Source organism: Theobroma cacao, chromosome 2 (genome assembly GCF_000208745.1).
Source record: "Theobroma cacao cultivar B97-61/B2 chromosome 2, Criollo_cocoa_genome_V2, whole genome shotgun sequence".
Classification (NCBI taxonomy): domain Eukaryota; kingdom Viridiplantae; phylum Streptophyta; class Magnoliopsida; order Malvales; family Malvaceae; genus Theobroma; species Theobroma cacao.
Window position 1 is genome coordinate 29,822,459 of NC_030851.1, and position 19,525 is coordinate 29,841,983.

Here is a 19,525-nt window from a genome sequence, read left to right on the forward strand (position 1 = left end):
TTTAAACTTGCCTCCATTTTACTCGCCTTTAGATATTTATGATAATGTCTGTTTACTCATTGGGATTACAAAAATCTCACCCACCTCCTTTCCAAACATTTCAGGTCTATGGTAGCTTGTAGATACCCTATTTTGTCGAGGATTCCAGTTGACATCTCTACCACACAGACAATAGGTTTCTAGCACCAACACTGGGTGTATTTTGGGCCACTTGTCATTGTAACCATTATTGTACATTATAACTTTAGTAAATTTTTGTATGTATGAATTTATTTTAGTTACACATTACAAAAGATTTCTTACACGTGTTTCGATAAATATTGTTTTATATAAAAAAATACTATATTTTAATTAATATTTTGAATAGTGATATTTTCTATAAATCCTTTTAAAAAAATTTTCTTTAGATTTATTGTGCCGGAAACAACCGGTAATTGTTTTAAATGGAATGTTTAACAACGATTGCTCATAGGAAAGGAAAGAAACTGATATGTAAGCCTTGCGGGGTTCCGGTTGGCATTCCGAGTAATGAGTGTCAATTGGGACGTCGCAGAGGTTGTCATGGGCCCGAAAGAGGTTCCGGGTCGTGACAACTCATGATATCAATTATTTTCAATTTCCCTGACTATGGCATATTTTAAGCTACTTTCTAAGTTGGTTTTTTTAGACTCAAGTTATTGGCAAAGCACTTGTCCTTTATGATAATTAATTATATTCACTCACTACAAGGTCAGGTTGAGGTATGAGTCCTTCTAATTGTGTATTACTGTAATTATTTTAGATTATTTGACTAGGACTTGCTTTCTGATAACTTATTGGTGTTGCAGTTCTTGTCAATGAAGCTTGAGACAATCAATTCAAGAATGAACTTTGGCATTGAAGTATTTCCTCCTAAAGATGTAAGTCTTTGTTTTGTTGTTGACTGTGTAGTTTTATTTTAATTAATTTGAATAAAAAATTTATCACATTCCCTTTTAATTGCTATTATAGACAATACCATGCTTTCTACGTTGCGTTGTATTCATCCAAAATTATGTAGAGGTTCATATCAAACTTGATCTATATTTGGCTTAGAATACATGTTTGCTTGAGAAAGAGCCTTCATTGACAATTAGTAGCCTAAAATCAAAGGGAAGGGCACATCCAAACTACTTGAGGTAATACATTATTATAGTTTTATAGATTAGTTGGTGGGCAAACATAATTGTCTATAATAAGGGTAAAGTAGATATGGCTTGGAAAAGATTTGCTAAAGATAACAAGTTATAGCATCATTGTCCCTTATTCAAATTCTTAGCTTTCGTATTCCTACATATACTTTTTGGCTTTTAGTTTCTCAGTATTTTCATATGTTGTGTTGATAGTTAGTCAAACTAATAGCTTACTTATATGCTAATACATCTTACCTAAAGTGCTGTATTGATTGCATGTTTCCCACTTAAGGATTGACAAAGCTCAGAAAGAATAGATGAGTATCTTATACCATGAATCTACCTCATGAATAATCTTTCTTTGAATGAGTAATCTTAAATAGTCTATAAATTCTTTGTGAACTTTTCGTTGCTATTTTCATTTAATGAAATAATTTTGGACATCATTTAGCATTGCATTAATTATGTTAGGGGAAAAAGTTTGGAGTGATTTATTCAAGAGATTCTCTTCTTTTTCTTCTAGCTTATTGGTTATAACAATTGATTTGGCATTTCAGTATGGCCAACAAACATTTGATACTACTAGTATGGCATTTGGTTCACAAGCAACGAGGGAATAAAGCCGTGGTACATCACCATAATGGTTACATATTGGTGGTGGTTTTGAAAGAACAACATAATTTGGAAAAAACCCTTGTCAATTAGTAATAAGAGCATTAATTTGCAATGCTTCCTCATCAGTCATTGCCAAAGAAGTATACTGCATTGTGTTAAACCAAAGAAACACTATATTTCTATTCTCAACAGTCAACACGAGGCATAAAGCTGCTATTGCTATCTAAATAATGCTAAACTTGAACATCTTCATTGTTGTATTTAAGAGAATGTGTTCTTTTACTCCATATATCAAATGGTAGGCTTCATTTCCTTCTCTGTATTAATAGCTGAACAAAATCTCTTAAAATGATTATTGCTCTTATACAAGAAAGTTGCTTGTTTAGAATTACGAATGCCTACATGTTGAGTCAACTTTGTTTAAACATTGGGTTTGTTAAAAAGTTAAAATTGTCATCAATAAATAAAGCCAGTTTACTGTTATCAACTTTTTTAATTTTCCTTAAGCTAACAAAGGTTATATCCTTCTTTAAAAAGGACAAGATAGATAGCTGCTCCTTATCCTTTTCTTTCTTAATAACATACAAATATTTCAATACATTCAAATTTAAAGTTTTCTTGAATGTTAATGAAGTGCTCTGCATATATGGAGATCATTCTTTTATAGCACACCTTAAGTCTTTTAGTTGAGCATCATACCCTGTTACAGATTTGGCAAAGCATTTCCACTGTTGTGCTTTGTAGTGTGTTTAGATATTGGATAATGATGTTGGTCCTAAATAAATGTACTCGATGGGGGGTGAATAGCACTTTTTGGCTCTCACAAGAATTACCTTCTAATTGGGGACAAATGCAAAATAAAAGAAAGATTTAAAGATGAATGAAAAACTAAAAACAGAGTAGACAATCACACCAGAATTTATAGTGGTTCGATTCAAGACCTACATCCACTACCTTGATTGTTCAACCAAGGATTTTCCAAACCAATCCATTATGAAAGGTGAAATTCACAAGCTTTCACCAAGTTTTTACAATGGCTTTTACCAGGCTCAGCCAAAACCTTTCACAATGGTTTTTACCAGGATCAACCAAAACCCAACAACTAACTTTTCTAGGCTAAGTTAGAACCTATACACTCAATCAAGCAATCCAAACTTGAATAAATCCCTTAGAGTGTCTCACACACTCTAAGTGTCACGACTTGGTACTCTCCTCGAGCCAGTGACAACCGTCGTGACATCCTGATAGACATTCATCGTCCGGAATGCCAACTGGAACCTCGTAAGGCTTTAATATCAGTTTTCGCACCTCCCTTGTGAGCAACAGTTGTTAAGTATCATGTTTTAAGAGATTATAAACTATTTTCAAATCAAAACAATAAAAAAATAATTTTTTTTCTCACATGGGCATTTTGATCATTTTTCCTCAAAAATCTCGAAATCCGCTAAAAATGTAGTATATGAGTACAAAACACATAATTCATAATCAAAAATAAGTTTAAACATCTAAAACCTTCATTTAAAATGAAATTATGATTATTTGGATATAAAAAAATAAAAAAAATATTTAATAAAATATTCTATTTTCTTATAAAACAATATTTTTAGAGTTATACGTAAATAATTTTTGCAGCGTAAAAGCAAAATAAATTCATAGATACTGTAATACAGTAAGCCAGAGTATTTAATTTAATTTACAATAACTAGTGGGCCCCCGAATAACTAAAAGTAAGAAAGACTGTGAATCTACAGTTTGGAGGATGCAAATCCAATTGTAGCCTTCAATGAAATGAGCTATCTACTAACTATCCTGAGCCTGAAATGGGTGAAAATGAGGGTAGTGAGATTATAAAATCCTAGTGAGTAAATAAATACCATCTAAAATATCTAAAGCTAAGTAAATGGAGACAGATAAAATAGTTTAACATATTGTAATTCATCACCTTTCAACTCATTTCAACCAAATAAAATCAATTCATATAAATCGAGTAATCAACATGGCTTATGAATTTCTTAAAACTTTGGCTCGTGCCAAAATCATTCTCATACTCAGTTATTAGGGATACCTTGATCGAGGGCTATCCCAACCGAGACCGCCAAGGCTGTTAAAAAGTTATGTACGCATAAATCATGTTTTTATTTTGAAAACATAGTTGTTCCTTGGCGTTGGCTGAGTTCACCCTTACATGGTGGTTGGGCGTGAAGTGAACTCTAAAGTGTTAACCTCAAGAGTTATCCATCCGCACCTCTCACTGAGGTATGAATATAATAGGATTACCGTGGCCCTCTAATAGGCTGGTCCACGGAACCCGTCCACTGCAGCGACTAATTTATAACCCACCAATTTAATAAAATTTACGATAGCATGACATGACAATTATTTTATTTTACAGCCTTTCAAGGCAAATTAACAGTTCATACATTTTCAACACATTTACCAAATCAACCATTCATGCCAATATTATCATAAGCCATTCAATTCAAACCATGATTTATAACACAGCAATTAGTCTCCAATTGCTCCATTTTCCAAAACCATCATTCAATTTCAAGACAATTTTGTAAAATCATTTCATTTAATCACATTTTGCTTATAAAACATAAAGATTTGCCATTTAAACTCATTTTCCATAAAATCACAAAATTGGATAAAAACCACTCTAGATAATTAAGACGATAGTAAGGTTACTCACTATTTCGAGAGTCGAATTCCAAGTACTCCGATTCTTGATCCTCGGATACTATCTCTTTACTTTTGCCAGAAAGCTCACCACCTAGACATAATGCACAATAAGCCATTTACTACATTTTGCTAAATTGTTATAAAACCAATTCAGGCTTTACACTAATGTATGAAATGGGATGCAAATTGTTCAGATTATTATCTAAACACGGTGTTCTACACAAATTCAATTCAGTACCTAAATAAAATGGTATTGGCCTAATTCAATCTATCTCTCGATTAATTGTCCAATATGTCCAATTTAACTCCAAATAATTCCATTTTTCTCCCAACACTCCAAATCATCAAACACAAGTCAAATAACTTGAAATATGGCAAAAATCATCCTCACATTTTCTCTTGAGAATTTCGGCCATAGTGGGTGCATCAATACTATGATTTTTCCTACTTGATTTTCTCACCGTAATTCATCATTTCCTAACCAATTCACTTGAAATAAAATCAAAATCAGCATCCACACTCTACATGGAAAATTCGGCCAATGATGGGTGATGGGAGAAAATGAATTTTTCTTGCTTGATTTTTCATGCTACACATCACTAACAAACTAAAAACACTAAAATACATTGAAATCTAACCAAATCAAGCATCAAAATCTCTCTAAGTGTTCGGCCAGCAAGGGATTCATCATACTTTCATGTGATTCAACCATGGAAAATAAGAAAAAATGCTTAAGAAAGATAGATCACAAGCTTAATTGAAAAATCTTACCTTTTTTTTCACTTGTTTCCTTGAATTTTCACACTTTTCCCTTGAATTTTTCCACCTAGGGTTTGTTCTTCCTTTTTCTTCCTTTGTTCTTGCTTTGGCTGGCCATATGAAGAGAAATGGGTTGATTTTGTGCTAATTTATAAGGAAAATAATAAATGGATGAGATTTTGACACATGTCACCATTCCATTGGTCCATGTGTCATACTTAGTCATTAAGAAATCTCTCTCCACCACTTAAATTTTCTCAATTATCCATGATAATATTGGATAAAATCCATGTGCTGGACAAGTGTTGGGTGGTGTAAAATTACAATTTTGCCCTTGGGGTGACAAAATGACTATTTTACCTTTATGCTAAAAAAAATGCCGAAATTAAAATTTTTCACTTCTCAAACTCAAATTATACTCCAAATGATCAGTCTTAGTCAAAATTTCATCCAACACTCACATCTTAACCTCAGGTGGCAAAATGACCATTTTGCCTCTAAGTCATGAAAATTCCAATTTGACTCCAAATCGGTCCTCGAACTCCGAATAACCATTTTAAGTCATTCTGGAGTTTTAAAATTCTCAATTTCATCTTAAAATCTCTATTTGGACTAGTTCGAGGCTTAATTCAACTTAATTGTACCATTTGGTACATTATCATCCTTTAACGATTTTCCAGGTACCTAGGAAGCAAACATGCATTCTTATGTAAGAATGGCATAATAAACATATTGTAGAGCTGAGCTTGACACTAAGTATACAAAGAAAAGAGAAATAAAGATGTGCCTATGATCACTAACTTGATCTAAGTGGTACAAAGTGAAGTGCTTTAATTTTTTACAAAGATAAGAGTGAAGTGCAGTAAGAGTGCAAAGAGTTTTTGCTGGTTTTTGAGCTCTTTTAGTTCTTAGAAGCCTTCATTACTTTTCTAGTCATTGGGAGCCTCTTAAATACTTGAAAAATCAACTCTGATATGTGTTAGGCAGTTTTTGATCGTTGGAAACAGTTTGGTAGCAATTTTGATCGTTAATCTGTCTTCTAGTACTCAATTCAAATTTTCTGACAAAATGATCTTACTTGACTAACTGTGCTCTTAATTGACTAAGTTGTTTCTATCTTCTAATCCCAGTTTCTGGCAGTGAGCACTTAGTCGACTAACTTCCTTCTTAGTCAATTAAGTTGTTTTTGTCTTGAAGTCTAAATTTTTGGCAGTAGGCTTTTAGTCGACTAACCTACTTTTTGGTCAACTAAGTCTTCTCTGTTTCTCAAACCTTTTGAACCCGCCAACTTCTAATTTGAATTTTAGCTGACTAATACCCTTCATTATTCAACTAAGAGACTTCTGTTTTATTGATCAATTGTAGCTCCCTATTCATATGATTTTTGATATGTGCCTTTGAATGATTAATTTATCATTGGCATACAATTTTTGTCCTGCACCCTTAAGTAGAAATATTACACAAATGAATGGGAATGTTTTATTATCATCAAAAACTAATGGAGCCAACAATCTCCCCCTTGTTGATGATGACAAAACATTCCTTAATTAACAGCATAGTGTTTATTTATTCCTTTTTATTCTGCAAAAAATGGAGGTTTTCCTCCCCCTAAGTGCTTGCTCCCCCTTAGTGTATGCATATTTTATTATTCATTTCAGCAAGTTCTTATTTATGTCATACAGAAAATGACATGTACAAATTCATACTTTTGGCAAAATATATTTATACGGGGTTATGAAACAATTTACCATGGGTGACAAGATGACAGAATATTCAAATTTCAAATAATTTTCTGTCATCAGCATATTGTTATCTGATTTTATCTAGGCCATAGCATATTCAGCATCCATATACATTCTTCAACCACATTCCACTCACAATCTCATAACAAAAATTAATTATCAGCATAACAACTTAATATTAGTACCAAATCATTAAACAACAGCAGTTAAAATGCCATAAACATCAAGAACATATTTGAATGTTTAACCATTAGTAACAAATTAATATAAGCAACTTAACAGCACCATTTTCATAAACATAATACCATAAACATAAACATAAACAACAACGTTAAATTCAGATGTTCAACTGTCAACAAAACAAAAACAACAATAGAAAAACAGTAGTCATTGTTTTGTTCCCAAACTGGCCCTAGATCATTTTTACCCTCTATTTCTCCCTAAGTTTTCTATAATTCTCCCCTTTTTTGTCATCATCAAACTGAGAAGTGTCCACTAAGTTTCTAAAGAGGGTGAAGGGGTAGATTCATTCGTCCAATAAAAAACATTAAGGGGTTCAAGATATGGTTTTGGAGGTGATTTCTATGGTAACGATTCAAGGGATGATTTATCAAGAATTTCAAGGGGATTTTGAGGAGAAGAGATGGTTAATGGTCTAGCTTTTTCAGCTAGTCTGGAGGATTTCTGTCTCTTGAGGAATTTGGTCTTGGTTGCCATTGTCTTCATGCCTTTACCAGATGGTTTAGACTTGGTTTGTGGAGCAGCAGCAGCTTTTTCTTTTCCTTTCTTAGATTGTTCCTCTGTAAATGAAGCTGGTTCAGGGGATTCTCTTGGGGATACTGACTTTTGTGCTTTCCCTTTAGTTACTTCTTTTTCAGCTTGTTCTTCTCTAACCATTTAGTGGAAGACATCTATTATTGAGACTTCCTCTGAATTGGGAGGAGAAGGCTGCTCTTGTTGAGGTTCATGATGGGATGGAGGAATTCCACCAAGTGAGCCAAGCACTTCAGTACCTTATTCTGATTCTGCTTCATTTTGTGGCTTTGATGAGGGGGATTTCCTTGGTTTATCAACTTCAGGTTCATGACCCTCGGCCTGGAAGACAGAGCCTTCAGCATCCTGTCCTGCTAGTGTAGGGCTTGGAGTGGCAGATGTGTCTGCAGCTGTAGGTTCATGAGGCATTTTTCCTTTTTCCTTCAACACATTTTCCAGTTCTGCTAATTTTTCTTCAATTTTCTACATCCTCACAGCCTAGTTAGTAAACTTTTCATCCATTCGCATGAGCAAATTGAAAACCATTTCATTTGAGAACTGTGAAAGGGCTGCCTCTGACTAAGCAGGGAGAGAAGACTCCCCTCCTGAAGTGACCTTGGGGGTTTTAACAAATTTTTCTCCATCAAGCTTATACCCCATCTTAGGCAGACTCCCAAGGTAAATAGCTTGATGCTCTTTACTTTATCCAATTTATACCTAGAGCTCCTAATTCCCTTTTTCTGTACCAATAATGTGATGATATTTCCATAAGGCAGATTGATTTTTTCCAGTCGACAGACTCCTCTTATTCTCTCAATCATGAATCTACCTAGATTAAGTGGAGCACCATTGAAGGCATGCTCCATTAACCATAAGTCATGAAGACTAATGTAGCTAAAACTGCCACCTCTTCCATGAATATTCACAGCAATAAAGTAATGCAAAATTCTAATCTGTGGACTTTTAATCAGACCAGCATTACTTTTTGATGAATATTTTTCTTTCCTCCCTATAATTATCTCCCACAAAGAAGTGGGATCATAGTTTTCAAGCATCTCATAGTCACCATCTTCAATTTCAATTTAAGCAGATTTCCTAAATCAGCAGTAGTAGCAACAAATTCCTTTCCATTTAAAAAGACATTCAGACCATCATCAATATAATCATCAAAATCCTCAAGTTCATCCTTATCTAATGTTATGCTTGCATAAAATTTTTTCACCAAACTAGCACTATAGGTTTGATTCTTAAAAGTGCTAAAATCCTTCAGTTTCATTTCTTCAAAATAATCTGATAAAACAACCTGAATTTCAGGGGCTTCATTAAAGCTGTTCCAGTCTATGAATTTTTCAAATGTAATTGGAGCATTTTTTATTTTCTTGAATCTATCTTCATGGGCTTTATTCCTAAATTTAGAGGATAGATTATTACCTTTCTTGGAGGATTTACCTTTCTCTTTCTTCTTTGTTTTGTATTCTTTCAAGGTCTATTTTTTTTCCAGATTTCTCGATCTTAGAGGTGGACATACTCTTTTTTTTCTTCTTTTGAGATTCAACTTGTCCACTTTCCTCCGCTGGTCATTTACCTGTTTTCTTTTCCATAATTTCTTTAGTCTGTGATGATTTTGTCATTTGGTTTGAGAGATTTATGGATTAAGATTTTGTGGGTTTGAGAATGAAGAATTTTTGTTTTAGCAGAGTCGGTTTTAGATGAAAGAAAATAAAGTGAGAATGTGTTAAGCGAGGTTGAATTCTATCAAAACCGTCTGTCTCCCCCTCTTTAAATATTTTCAGTAACCTTCTATTTTAAAATTTAAAAAATTCCCTCTTAAATTTTATTTTTAGTGAGGCGGTTTTTCTTTTCTGTTCCATCACCCGATACGTAGTTTCTTTTCATTATTTAATTCCTTCTTTCTTTAATTGACTGAGTCTTATTATTTAAAGAGATAGAATGCTCTTAGTTGATCAAGTGACTCCCTTAGTCAACTAAATGCCTACTGTCTTTTGAGAAAATTTCAAAATTTTTCTTAAAGCTCCTACACACTAACCATTCCTAAATTTCTCTTATTCTCATAAAATCTTTCCTCATTCAGAGGCTTCGTGAATATGTCAGCTAGTTGTTGTAGAGTATTGACAAACTCAATCTTAATATCACATTTCACTACATGATCTCTAACAAAGTGATGCCTAATCTCGACATACTTAGTCCTAGAATGTTGTACAGGATTTTTTGAAATGTTGATTGCACTTGTATTATCACAATATATTGGTATGTTATCCATTGTTATCCCAAAGCCTTTTAGTTGTTGTTTAATCCACAAGATTTGAGCACAACAACTACCTAGAGAAACATATTCGACTTTAGCTATAGAGAGAGCAACTGAAATCTATTTTTTACTTGACCATGACACAAGCATACTACCTAGAAATTGGCAAGTTCCACTAATGCTCTTTCTATCAGTTTTGCTTCTAGTAAAATTTGCATCTGAATATTTAACTAGATTAAAGGATGATTCTCTAGGATACCATATCCCTAAAGTTTGTGTATCTAAGAGGTATCTAAAAATTCTTTTAACAGTAGTCAAATGTGATTCCTTGGGTTAAGATTGAAAACGAGCACACAAACATACATTGAATTGGATATCAGGCCTGCTGGCTGTTAAATAGAGTAGTGATCCGATCATACCTCTATAAAGCTTTTGATTAACATCATTTCCCTTTTCATCAACTTCAAGTTTGGTGGATGGACTCATTGGTGTGCTAATTGACTTCAGCTTCAGCATGTCAAACTTTTATAGCATGTCTTGAATGTATCTTTCTTGGCTGATGAAAATTTCTTCCTCACTTTGTTTAATTTGGAGCCCAAGAAAGATTTTAGCTCTCCCATCATACTCATCTCAAATTCACCTTGCATTTCTTCAGCAAAGCCCTTACATAAAGCCTCATTAGTTGCACCAAAAACAATATCATCCACAAAAATTTGAACAACAATTAAATCATTTAAGTATCTTTTAATAAACAAAGTTGTATCAATGCTCCCTCTGACATAACCTTTTTCAACTAAGAACTTAAAGAGTCTTTCATACCAAGCTATTGGAGCTTGTTTTAGTCCATACAAAGCCTTATGAAGTTTGAACACATAATCTGGTTTTTCATAGTCCTCAAATTTGGGGGATTGTTCGACATAAACTTTCTCTTGAATGAAACCATTTAAAAATGCACTTTTTACATCCATTTGAAACAATTTAAAGTTCATAAAATAAGCAAATGCAAGCAATAATCTTATAGCTTCTATCCTAGCAACAGGTGCAAAGGTTTCATCATCGTCAATTCCTTTCTCTTAGTTATACCTTTGAGCCACTAACCTAGCTTTGTTCCTAATGACATTTCCCTGCTCATCTACCTTATTTCTAAACACCCATTTTGTCCCAACAATAGAGTGATTTAAAGGCCTAGAGACTAATGACCACACACGGTTTCTTTTAAATTGATCAAGTTCCTCTTGCATGGCCATTACCCAACTTTCCTCTTTTTCTACTTCTTCAAAGCTCTTAGGCTCAATTTGAGATATGAAAGCTAAAAACTCACATGTCTCTCTAACTCCTCTCCTAGTTTTGACACTTTGAGTAATGTCTCCTATGATCAGCTCTTGTGGACGGTCCTTTACATATCTCCAGCTTCATGGAAGGTCATTATGCTGATTTTCGATTTTTTGCAATGTTTCTAAAGGTGGAGGTTCAATTTCTCTTCCTAGGGACTTTTTTTCACTATTTTTCTTGTCATCTAAATTCATTTCTTCCATTTGTCTTTCAAGATCATCCGTATCATCTTCATCACCAAGAATTTTCTTTTGCAAGGCATTTGATTCATCAAACACTACATGGATCAATTCTTCAATAGTTAAGGTCCTTTTGTTAAAAACTCTATAGGCCTTTGAGTTTAATGCATATCTTAAAAATATTGCCTCATCACTCTTTGCATCAAACTTTCCTAGAGAATATTTTTCATTGTTTAATACAAAACATTTACAACCAAAACTCTAAAGATGAGAGATATTTGGTTTCTTACCTTTGTAGAGTTCATATAGAGTCTTTGATATCATGGCTCTAATTGAGACTCTATTAAAAATGTATGCTATTGTGTTTACAGTTTCTGCCCAAAAATATTTTGGTAAATTATTCTCACAAAGCATAGTTTGAGCCATCTCTTTTAAGGTTCAGTTTTTCCTTTCTACAACTCCATTTTGCTGGGGTGTTCTAGGTGCAGAAAAATTATGATCCAACCCCTTTTCATTGCAAAAGTTTTCAAACTCATCTCCTTCAAACTCACCACCATGATCACTCCTAATACTAACTATGATCAGTTTTTTTTCATTTTCAACCTTCCTACAATGATTTATAAATGCTGGTAGTGCATCATTCTTATGAGCAAGGAAATACACCCAAGTAAACCTAAAGTAGTCATTAACTATCACAAAGCCATATGATTTTCCTCCTAGACTAGTTGTACTAATTGGCCTAAATAGATCAATGTGCAGCAATTCTAGTGGTCTAGAGGTTGACACATTCTTCTTACTTTTGAAAAATGTTCTAACTTATTTTCCTAGTTGACATACATCATAAATTTGATCATATTCAAATTTAAGCTCAAGCAATCCTATAACCAAATTTTTTCTTATCAATTTTGAAATGGTATGCATGCTTACATGACCAAGTCTCCTATGCCATAACCGACCATCATTTTCAACATTGGCTATAAGACATGTTTCACAATTCACTTCAAGATCTTCAAGAAATATAACATACATATTCTTAATTCTTTTTCCTATAAATGAAACTTTGTTAGTATTTATATCTATCACTTCACATTTATTTGAGTCAAAGCATACCTTAAAACCTTTATCACATAGTTGGCTGATACTCAATAAATTGTGTTGCAAACCTTTAACCAGTAACACATGACTGATTCGAGCTTGAGAGTTCTTACCAATGGTTCCAATACCACAAATTCTACCTTTTGAATCATCACTAAAGGAAACGGTACCTCCATTTTTTTTGTCCAGCTGAGCAAACAGCATTTCGTTTCTAGTCATGTGCCTTAAGCAGCCACTGTCCATAAACCATGGTTCCTTCTCTTTTAGTTGAGCTCTTGAACATGTGTCTTTTAGATTCTGCTCAACCTACAAAACAAATTTTTAGTTTTTCTTAATAGGTACCCATACTTTGATGGGTCTTTGAAGGTTAGTTGTAATATAGGATCTTTTTGGAACCTAAATTTTTTTAGTTTTCTGCATGCTTCTATTTCTATAACAGTCATAAGATAAATGTCCATGTTTTCCACAATTATAACATCTAGATGAAGCATTATTATAATTTTTCTTAAAATATGTGTTCCTCCTTGATTTTTTTTCCTTAAACTTTTATGATCAACATTTTCTTCAATTACCTTTTGCAAGGCTTCTGTTCTATTTTCCAATTCCAATTTTAAAGTTTTAATATCTGTTTTTGAATGCTTTAATTCAATTTGCAGAAAATTTATTTACTCAAAAACAGAATTGAAGTCATGTTTTATTTTTTGCAAATCAGTCTCAAGAGATGCAGTTTTTCTTTTCAAAGTTTTATATTTTGATGCAAGTTTCTCAAATTCATCATAAAGACATTCATGCTCCTCTTGTAATTCATCAATTGAAATATCACAAGGGGATGAAGATGCCTCGAATTCATCATCCCTTGCCATCAGACACAGATTAGCTATTTCTTTCACTTTTTCTTCTTCATCATCAGAACTTGAGGTATCACTATCTAACTAGGTTGCAACCACCATTACTTTCTTCAATTTTCTGTTTTTCTTTAGCATTTCTTCCTTCAGCAAAGGGCATTCTAACCTGAAGTGTCCTAACTTCTTGCATTCAAAGCATATAAGCTCTTCATTCTTATTAGACTCGTTTTTATTTTTGGTTTTTCATGAAGAGCCTTGCTCTCTTCTATGCCTTTTTCTAGCCAATCTCCGATTTCTTTGGCCCATAAGCTTTCTGAACCTTTTTGCAACCATAGCTAGTTCCTCATCATCATCACAAGATAAACTGTTCAATTCTTCTTCAAGGATGCTTGCTTTTAAGGCAATACTTTTCTTCTTTTCCTTTGCTTCCCTCTTGTCTTCTTCTTCTTTTTCCTTGAGTTCCAGCTCGTGAGTAAGAAGAGAACCACAAATTTCATCCAGAGTTATAACATTTAAGTCCTTGGCTTCAAGGATGGCAGTCACCTTTGGCTTACAATTTTTGGGTAAGCTTCTAAGAAGTCTTTTAACGATTTCATGCTCAGGAATTGGTTTGCCTAGCTGACTTAATTTGTTTGTGAGGTTTGTGAATCTATCTAGCATGCTGGTGATATCTCAACCAAGTTCGACCTTAAACATCTCATAATTATGGGCTAAAAGGGCTATCTTAGACTCATTGACTTGTGAAGTCCCTTCATGAATAATCCTAAGTTTATCCCACACTTGTTTAGATGTGGTACAGCTTGACACTTTATTGAATTCAATGGGAGTTAAAGCACAATACAGTGTATTGATTGCCTTAAAGTTTGTTTGGACTCTTTTAGTTTCAGCTTCGGTCCATTTGTCCTTGGCTTAAAAATCATCTCATTGGTTACAACATTTAAGGTTGAAGAAATAAAGAGACCATCAGCTATGACATCCCACATCTCATAATTTATTGCTCTAATGTATATTGACATCCTAATACTCCAATATGGGTAGTTTGAGCCATCAAACAGAGGTGGTATATTTGTTGATTGTCCCTCAGTCACTATTGATTTTTGAAGAGTCATTTGGATCTTCTCAAAGGGTGTTAGACCTTAAGAATATGGAACTTGCTCTGATACCACTTGTTGGTCCCAAATAAATGTGCTAGAGGGAGGTGAATATCACTTTTTGGCTCTTACAAGAATTAACTTCTAATTGGGGACAATGCAAGATAAAAGAAAGATTTAAAGATGAATGAAAAACTAAAACAGAGTAGACAATCACACCAGAATTTATAGTGGTTTGGTCCAAGACCTACATCCACTTCTTTGATTGTTCGACCAAGGATTTTCTAAACCAATCCACTATGAACGGTGAAATTCACAAACTTTCACTAAGCTTTTACAATAGCTTTTACCAAGCTTAGTCAAAACCTTCACAATGGTTTTTACCGGGATCAACCAAAACCCAACAACTAACTTTTTTAGGCTAAGTTAGAACTTATACACTCAATCAAGCAATTTAAGCTTAAATAAATCCCTTAGAGTGTCTCGCACACTCTAAGTATATAAAGAAAAGATAAATAAAGGTGTACCTATGATCACTGACTTGATCTTAGTGGTACAAAGTGAAGTGCTTGAATCTTTTACAAAGATAGGAGTGAAGTGCAGTAAGAGTGCAGAGAGTTGTTGCTGGTTTTTGAGTTCTTTTAGTTCTTGGAAGCCTTCATTACTTTTCTAGCAGTTGGAAGCCTTTTAAATACTTGAAAAATCAACTTTGATAGGTGTTAGGCAATTTTTAACCATTGGAAACAGTTTGGTAGCAATTCTGGCCATTCATTTGTCTTCTAGTGCTCAATTTAAATTTTCTGTCAGAATGATTTTAGTTGACTAACTGCGCTCTTAGTCGATTAAGTTGTTTTTGTCTCAACCAATCCACACCAGAATTTATAGTGGTTTGGTCCAAGACCTACATCCACTTCCTTGATTGTTCGACCAAGGATTTTCTAAACCAATCCACTATGAACAATGAAATTCACAAACTTTCACTAAGCTTTTACAATAGCTTTTACCAAGCTCAGTCAAAACCTTTCACAATGGTTTTTACCGAGATCAACCAAAACCCAACAACTACCTTTTTTAGGCTAAGTTAGAACCTATACACTCAATCAAGCAATTTAAGCTTAAATAAATCCCTTAGAGTGTCTCGCACACTCTAAGTATATAAAGAAAAGACAAATAAAGGTGTACCTATGATCACTGACTTGATCTTAGTGGTACAAAGTGAAGTGCTTGAATCTTTTACAAAGATAGGAGTGAAGTGCAGTAAGAGTGCAGAGAGTTGTTGCTGGTTTTTGAGTTCTTTTAGTTCTTGGAAGCCTTCATTACTTTTCTAGTAGTTGGAAGCCTTTTAAATACTTGAAAAATCAACTCTGATAGGTGTTAGGCAATTTTTAATCGTTGGAAACAGTTTGGTAGCAATTCTGGCCGTTCATTTGTCTTCTAGTGCTCAATTTAAATTTTCTGTCAGAATGATTTTAGTTGACTAACTGCGCTCTTAGTCGACTAAGTTGTTTTTGTCTTCTGATCCCAATTTTTGGCAGTAAGCACTTAGTCGACTAACTTCCTTCTTAGTCGATTAAGTTGTTTCTGTCTTGAAGTCAAGATTTTTGGCAGTAGGCTCTTAGTCGACTAACTTACTTCTTGGTCGACTAAGTTTTCTCTGTTTCTCAAACCTCTTGAACCCGCCAACTTCTAATTTGAATTTTAGCTAACTAATACCCTTCATTATCCAACTAAGAGACTTATGTTTTGTTAATAAATTGCAACTCCCTATTCATATGATTTTGATATGTGCCTTTGAATGATTAATTTATCATTAGCGTACAATTTTTGTCTTGCACACTTAATTAGAAATATTATACACAAATGAATAGAAATGTTTTATTATCATAAAAAACTAATAGAGCCAATAAATGATTCCCTTCTGACTACTTATCCGCGAAGTGAAAATGATTCCCTTCTGACTAGTAAATATTCCCTCTGCTTTTATGTCAGTGTTTTTTCTCCTTCCATTGTAGTTCACTTCTTTCATTATTTCCTTTATTTTTTATCATCTCAAATTTTGAAAGAAGAAAGGAGGGAGGGAGGAAGAAGGGGCAGGGGGATCCTGGACCCAAACCCTTGAGTTGGTGGGAAAACACAAAGGCGAATTACCTCCTAAGCCCCAACCATGGCTAGTTAGCTCCATTATAGGTTTTTTATGATATTAAGCGTATATTTAGATTCTGGAGGAATATCCTTTACAATTCAAGCTAGCTCACGTCAGGAAAGCAATGCGTGAAAAAGCTTTATACACATGGCTTCCTGAGTTAGAGTTGGTCATATAGGTCCAAGGAGTTGCAATATCGACAGTAGGTTTTGTTGTTTACCTGAGGTATCGCAGATATGCCTAACATCAAAATATTTTGAAAGCATATAAATTTGGAAAAGTATGTATTTATTTGAGTTTTACAGTCTTATACTTTGTGAGAATTAAAGTGGTGAAAGAAAACTTAAGATGAAGCCAAGCCATGTCACCAATTTGCATTCCTTTCTAGCCTTACACAAGTGAGGTCAGAGTACATGAAGCATTCAATCAATAGTATAAACAAGTATGCTTGTCAAATTTACACTTTGCTAATCACATTTACAAGAGGAAAAACTAGCACATCCATATAAAATTCAAAATCCATACAAACTTTTGGATTTTACAGCATTCCATCCAGAATCTAGAAGAAATGGCTCTAGTCTTTAGCTTTAGCAAATGATGAGGTTAGGTTCATGGTTGTGCAGCATCGAAGGAACTCTCACCTACGTTAAAACTGTTCCCACTTCATTGGAAATACGAAACAGTAGCCCAAATCAAACGTAAGAGTAGGATAACCACAAACACTGTGCATCTAAGGGTGCAAACCACATGTAATCAATAATTAGTTATTAGGAATTTATCTTTATCATAAAGCAAGCTAAAGATACTTTTTGAAGAATGAAATTGGTGACACTGTCAATCCATAACAGTAAGAACTTAATCCAACTCTCTAAATAATGGTTTGGTTTAACCTAGGCTCTCAATAAATTGAATCTTATTTACAAGAGAGTAAAAACTCCTCAGCTTGCTTTCTATCCTATAGAAAATGATAACAACGATAAATTTAAAGGTAGCATCCACCGTAATCTCGTATTCATGTGTTCATCAAGGCTTAAACATAGTACAAGCAGCACTAAAAAGCATCCAAACTATACAGGATTTAGGAATGTTAAAGTGATGATTACCTCATGAAGAGCTTTGATAATGAAATCGTAGCCAACAAGAAGACCCTATTACAAAAGACACCAAAATTTTTCCAAACACCCAACAAGAAAAAAGGGGAAACAATAAGAGTAAATAATGGCACTAACAAGCCAACAAATTTCGCTAATTTTACACTCACATGTGGACAACAACACAATATTGGCAATTCAAGTTTATCTTAAATTAATAGAAAAGTACTTAATGATAATTCGAATTGTTACACCTAACCAAGGCCTCATTAGCATTTACGAATTGATTTTAGAATTAAGCATAGAATTATCATAAATCTCAACCATAGGTCAATTCATAGCATCGAGACTGTTGTATGAACAACTTATTTCTTTCAGTAAATAAAAAAAAGGGTTTTCTTTTTCCTTGCATTTAGGAGCACCACATGACCACATTTACTTAAGAGGTGTTTGACAAGTATACATAGAATATTAATTGGCTTACTTTAATTAGAAAAAAACAAAGACAAAGCAAAAAGTACGCAACAAATCACTCTTTAAAATACATTAACTAACAACATTTTAATGAAATGCAATGGGATTTGAGTATCTCACCGAGTGGAGCGATATTGCAACAGGTAAAATAGGTGAGAGGCCTTATTGGCACGTTGAGAAACCTTCTTGAATATGCTGTGCAGAAACTTGATCAACAAACCAACAAACCAATATTCGTCACTCTCTTCCCCCAACAAATCAACAAAGAAGGGTTCGTCAATCACCTCGGTTTCCTTCCCAGTTGAACCATCAGACTGAAAAAACACACACGAATTAGAGGTGAATTGTTAATCAGCAAAAGGAATAATGGGAGTTTTCATTGAGAGTGCGAACTGGCTACGGCAAGTGGACAATATGGGGGGTTTTGTGAAGGAAAGAAAGGGTTGAAGGTGGGTAGAGTGAGGAGCGAAGGAGTTTGTCGGTGGGTGCAGGAGTGAAACTACTGCATGACAAAGCTAAGGCTTGTCGCCAATTGGGAAAAATCATAAATAGAAACAGAATTTGTGATCAGCAAAAAGTGAAGTTGTGGATATTTGGGATTAAAGGCCATAAAGACCCATAATTGAAAATTTAGGTTGTGACCCATGATTTAGGAAAAATAAAAAAAAAGAGAAATNAGTTTTATTTTCTTATTATATATATATATATATATATATATATATATATATATATTAAATATTGAGCATTTTCTAACCTTCTCATTCTCCGATACATAATATTTAAAGAAGGTTTTGAATTATTTTAAAAAAATTCTAAAAAAGTATATTTTTTTATTATATTTAATCAAATTTTATGTTTTTTTTATTTTGAATCAAATAAATTTTTATAATTAAAGATTAATTAACTATTCTTGATCAAAATGTCATTTGTTATTTTTATACTACGTGATATTGATGTAAAATATTGACATGTTTAATGGATGATGAATATGATGATTTGACTATGTAACATTTTTTATTCTTCATGTAATGTCATGTAAATGTTACATAAATTTAAAATAATAGTGAGTATTTTGACTAATAAAAATTAATAAACTATTAATAATAAAAATTTATTTGATTTAAAATAAATATATAAAAATTTGATTGAATATAATAAAAAATAATAATTTATTTAAAATTTTTTAGATAATTCAAAACTTTTTTTAACTATTATATCATTGTCTAAACTCATAACAACTACACGAGTTATGTCCAAATAAGAATAAAAATAAATCATAAATGATTGTAATTTACTTGTTAAAAATT

General features: G+C 33.3%; 2 protein-coding genes across 2 annotated transcripts in view; one reads left to right on the forward strand and one right to left on the reverse strand.

Annotated features, from left to right (window-relative positions):
• The window catches only part of LOC18609319 (transcription factor BPE), a 5,808-nt gene extending 4,023 nt beyond the window's left edge, over positions 1-1,785 (forward strand). Inside the window, exons 5-7 of the mRNA XM_018114960.1 lie at positions 675-740; positions 828-899; positions 1,709-1,785. Of these exons, the coding sequence (XP_017970449.1) occupies positions 675-740; positions 828-899; positions 1,709-1,771 (201 nt within the window). The 3' untranslated portion in view covers positions 1,772-1,785. The remainder of the gene's footprint in view (positions 1-674; positions 741-827; positions 900-1,708) is intronic.
• On the reverse strand, positions 17,003-18,565 carry LOC18609320 (the record flags this gene model as incomplete). The annotated part of the gene is made up of 3 exons (XM_018114961.1): positions 17,003-17,383; positions 17,757-17,801; positions 18,339-18,565. Coding segments are annotated over 3 exons (339 nt in total), but the record flags the coding sequence as incomplete, so codon positions are not given.